The following is a 4,898-nucleotide window of genomic DNA, read 5'->3' as shown; positions in this document are numbered from 1 at the left end:
AAATAATTTACTGTGGCTTGTAATTCATGTCGACTTTAATCATGAAGTTCAACTACGAGAAAAGGTAATTGTGTATTAATGTTGATTATCATTGAAGCGACGATATAATTGTCCTTGTTATTCACACCAAAATAAAGTGTTGGCAATTAAGGAATGTGAATGATAGATGGTTAAATTTTGCAGGTGGATAGACATGGGTACATGTGTGTCTAAAATTCAGTGAATGACAGATTGCACAATCATGGATTGGGCTCGCTTGTGTTTGAACACACTAATTCAGCAATTTTGATGATAAAATAATGGACATTATTGGATTAAAAATGAAATCAACAGAAACATTATTGGCACAGTGACAGAAAAAAATATCACATTTTGTGGCCCTGCTGCTTCAGAATTTTTTGTTGAGGTTTCGTCAAAGATGTGAGCTACAAGGGTTAAAACAGAAATGTGAGAAAATCTTCATTCCAGAGAAAAGTGAATTTCATGTGAGGTGAGGGGGTTTACAGCCTTAAAACATATAAAACAAAAAAATGAAGACATACAATATAATTTTTGAAAAAAAATATTACAAATACAAAATCTAAGATGATAAAACAATAAATAAAAACTTTATAATGAAAAAAATGCATGTAACGAAACTAAAAAAAAAAAACTAAACAGTGTAGTGTATGAAAAAACTAATAAAAAAAACAAAAACCTTTTCTGTTAAAAACGAATATATAATCAATGAAAAAAAAAGTATAAATGAAAAAACAGAAAATGAAAACAGAAATACGGTATAGTACATTTAAAAACCTTAAATAAAAAAGAAAAGCGGACAGTAAAATGAAAAGCAGAGTAATAAATGAAAAAAACAATCAAGACATTGTGGAAGTAATGGAAGAAAAGACAAAAAAAAAACAATGAATGAGAAAAAAGTATAATACATGGATAAAAAAATCCTTATTTAAATTATATAGATTTCCCTCATTGCAGGCATTTATTTTAAACATAAGCCCAGTGACACTTTCACCTTTTTTATGGCCCAATGTACGAGAAGCGTCGTTTTTTTTTTTTTTTTTTTTTTTTTTAAATCACCCAAAACGGTCACATCTTCCTTCATGGTTTTTTTCAGGATTTAAAAAAAAAACTGGATTCATAATTTATAAAGCGTGAGAGGAGTGCATTGTGTAAGCATCTGTAAAGTAATGAAAGGCCAGCGTTAAGCTCGACAGGTTGATTACTGTGTCCGCTCCCACATTATCCTGTCAGAGTAACTCTTTTTGTCTTCCACCCATTGCCAAGACTTAATATTTTTGACACCCAACTGAAAAGTATGCACAGCCTTCCTTATAGCCTACTGTCACAAAACTCTCACATACTGATTTCATAGTAGGGAGGCAAATGTTTAGCTATTCCACATTTAATATATATACTGTATATATATATACGGATGTTTCCACCATATGAAAACATTCCACATTTATGACAAAGCAGAAATGTGCCAATCGTGTCATATGTTTACAAATACATTCATGGACATGTATACACAACATACATGTTCAACCAAACTAATAATAATAATATTCATCTCAGGCTACACAAGTAGTGTGATCTGGGCATTATACTTACAGTAACACTGTTTTCTATATTTCAGTTCATTATTATTATTATTATTATTATTAGTGATATGTTGCACTTGTATTAAAGACGACTGACGATAACGCAACGCAAAACGGACAGTAGAGCCGTTGAAAAAAAGGAAGAAAGAGAAAAAAGATCCATCCGTAAAACAAAACATCCGGTTTGACCTCACTTACCTTTTAGTCTGTTTATCCCGATCATAGCGTTCCGTTGTTTTGTGTACGACCTCACGCAATGAAAGAGCAACACGTGTAATTTTACAACTCTACACATTTTTTTTTAATAAAATAAAAATGGCACTATCCAACTGCGCACATGCCAGTCCCGAATAAATAGGTGACCTACAGTATGGCAATACATGTGTTATCACTTTTATTTTCCATATTCTACTCTGTGCACATAATTATGATTGAAAGAGTAACAAATTCAGCACGTGTTGGGTTCCAGCCTCCATTCAACACTTTCACTGCACTCCCACTCGTTAAGTAGGTCAAATAACAGCCACTGACACCACCATCCACAATTTGAAGCGATTTAGGCACGAGGGAAAAAAGATCACATGCAAGTTGGATTCGAAACACTGGACCGAGAAAAAAAAAAAAGGCTTAGCGTGACATCAAACAGACGTGAATTTGGCGGCCATTTTGAAATGGTTAGTGAACATTTTCCCAGCACCTTTCTACGGTCTACAAAGTGCTTTTTTGAAAAGCGGTCATTAACAAATAAGGCTGTTGGCTCTGACACGGTGCGCTTGCCAACACAGATCAAGATCAACTTTGGTTTGTATCGGTACAAGCGCTAATAAGACAATGGAGACGTAATGCAAGATATTCAGAAGGAAACATCTTGGCTGCTTTGTTTTGTAGGTGTTTTTTCCTGTATTCCCAAATTTTATACAACAAAATAGATCCTCTGAACCCCTTTTCGTGTTACCCTGCATGGCTGCGTTTCTCTCAGTCATAATCATCATAATCGGGATCCATGTTATCACCTTGATAGTAATTTCCCTGCGTGGAGTAGGACCTTGTCTTCATCGAACAGTTGGTGTCCATCAAAATTGCCTGAAAGACAAGAACAAAAGGTGGATTCAAATATGACCGTAGGGCAATGTACGTTTTTTTTTTTTTTGCTGGTCCGACGTTTGTCAGAGACCCGCCCCCTTTCCGTCATCATCGGTTGGTCATTTTTACAAACCGGACTGAATTGTAGTCGGTCCTTCAGTGTATTTTTGCAGGACACAGAGATGGCCTGCAATGGTTCATGTTATGTACTGTATATACACCAAACACCTTTTAAAAAATTGCAAGGCCAGATTACACTTTAATTGTGAACTGACAAGGACAAATTAGTCTTGGAGAAGTGGACTTATCATTGGAATGTTTGTTGAGCCACTGTGCACAATTGCAGGAAGGAACTTTGGCTGGAATTTCTGGAAAAAAAAAAAACATGCCTGGATGTATGTATAAGAAGAGCAATTCATCTCCTCTGCTTTTACTGCACATTATTTGAATCCAGAATTCAAATTTTTTCTTGGGTGTTTGGAAAGACAGTCGCTCTGACGCCCCTTGTCGCAATCCAAAGCTCCCAGACAGAAAATTGAGTTTTGTTCCGTGTGTTGGAATTGAAATTCTGCCTCAGGTGGTGGAGTGTAAAAGATCTTGTGGTCTTCTTCATCTGACACAGATGTGCAGAAGATTGTGAGTGACTAATGAAGAATTCCAGCATCCGTAAAATTGCGTCCGCTATCAAAGTATGAGGTGAACCGTGGCAAATGCTAACGTTCATTTATTTACTGAGCAATTTATGTAAGTCTCCACCTTCACAAACGGTTAAGAGATTTGGGTAAAGAATGAATGGACAAGGCTGCGGATATGAACAGGGGAAATGAGTTTCCCTCGCTGAGGGTGTCTCAGCTCACCCTTTGAGATAAGGATGAGGAGCTTGGCCATCCTGGAGGGATGCACAGTGCACCCTTAAAAATAAAAGGAGCTAGTGTTTTGGCTCTTCATTTTTCATGTTTTTGGGGACAATGAAAAGCACATCGTGTATTAAATGCATCATATAAATGAAGTTGCGTCGCCTTGTCTTGAATCTATGCTAGCCTTCGCTAGGCTAACCTATGCTAGTAAACACTGGGGAGCTGAGTAGCAAACAGGCTATCACCCAGCTAGCTGCTAATTTGCGACATCATCACCCACATTTTCACTTCTTTCATTTTTTACTTTCAATATCAATTGATCACTGACAGTTTGCTTAAAACTAAATTAGTGTTTGCAAGGAAGCACGTTGAGGGGACGGTGAGAGAAAAGTGTTGACATATGTGCGTGTGTGTTTGGGGGGGCGGAATGGGTAATGTGTATATGTGTAAGCCACAGGTGTAGTTTTCTGTTTTGATTGGGAGATCCCAAGCAATTTAAATGGAGCTAAGTACTGTATTGGGATTTTGTATTATTCGAAAAAAATATTTTTTACTGAAACAACTGTTCCTTGAGTCCTTGAAATTAAAATCGTCTCTAAATAGATTAAAAATGTAATTACGTCGTCATTGTAGGATTTGACGCAAGTCTCTGCCTTTGGTGGTTATTTATTGATTGATTTATTTATCTATTTATTATCCATGCTCTCTAACGTTACCCAATGCCTAATTTACCTGGCAACAGTCAAATAAGGGCCTTATTTTTCCTACTTAAAGCGCTGTACATGAACAACACTGATGGTCTGTTGAAATAACTTGCACGGTAACTATTCCGTACATGAAAGTCAATTACGATGAAATAAAAAAATTCTAAGAATTGCCTGTGAAACGTTTAGAAAGCTTACAATTTTTTCCTCTTGCCCCGGTGGGTTCCTGAGCAAAAGACAAAGGGGAGCAAATAAAATGTCCACAATCCCAATAATGGTCATCAACCAGGGGAATCCAATACTTTCAGCAACGGATCCTCCGATAGATGGACCTAAAACAGAAGAATAACATCATTTTCACTTGGTTTAAAGAAATATAGTCAATGACATGTCTCTTAAGTAAGTCAATTTGGAAAGACTGGACGTTTGTTGGTAAACGTCAGATGACTTCCTAAGCACTGTTGAGGTGCACCAAAATCACCGACTGTTTTTGTGTGTGTCAAATGTGCTACTAGCATGGGAAGAAAATCAATTTCATGGCTATAGTATGTCTGCTTCAGCTACCTTTGATGGTTCCATAACCACTTACGGCCCCTCTGACTATCGTTTATGTTTCTATGACTTAACCAAAAATTCGTTACTGCTTCAAATGC

At 36.5% G+C, this 4,898-nt stretch overlaps 1 protein-coding gene across 1 annotated transcript in view; it reads right to left on the bottom strand.

Moving 5' to 3' along the window:
• Positions 1-1,382: 1,382 nt before the first annotated feature.
• The window catches only part of slc18a2 (solute carrier family 18 member 2), an 18,517-nt gene continuing 15,001 nt past the window's right edge, over positions 1,383-4,898 (bottom strand). The window contains exons 15-16 of the mRNA XM_088421386.1: positions 4,444-4,577; positions 1,383-2,684 (exon numbers count right to left, since the gene is read on the bottom strand). Coding sequence (XP_088277512.1) covers positions 2,577-2,684; positions 4,444-4,577 — 242 coding nt within the window. The 3' untranslated portion in view covers positions 1,383-2,576. The remainder of the gene's footprint in view (positions 2,685-4,443; positions 4,578-4,898) is intronic.

This window comes from Hippichthys cyanospilos, chromosome 8 (genome assembly GCF_059441005.1).
Source record: "Hippichthys cyanospilos isolate Australia breed blue-spotted pipefish chromosome 8, RoL_Hcya_1.0, whole genome shotgun sequence".
In the NCBI taxonomy this organism is placed as follows: domain Eukaryota; kingdom Metazoa; phylum Chordata; class Actinopteri; order Syngnathiformes; family Syngnathidae; genus Hippichthys; species Hippichthys cyanospilos.
Note: the sequence above shows the minus strand (reverse complement) of the source record. Positions and strands in the feature narration are given on the sequence as shown.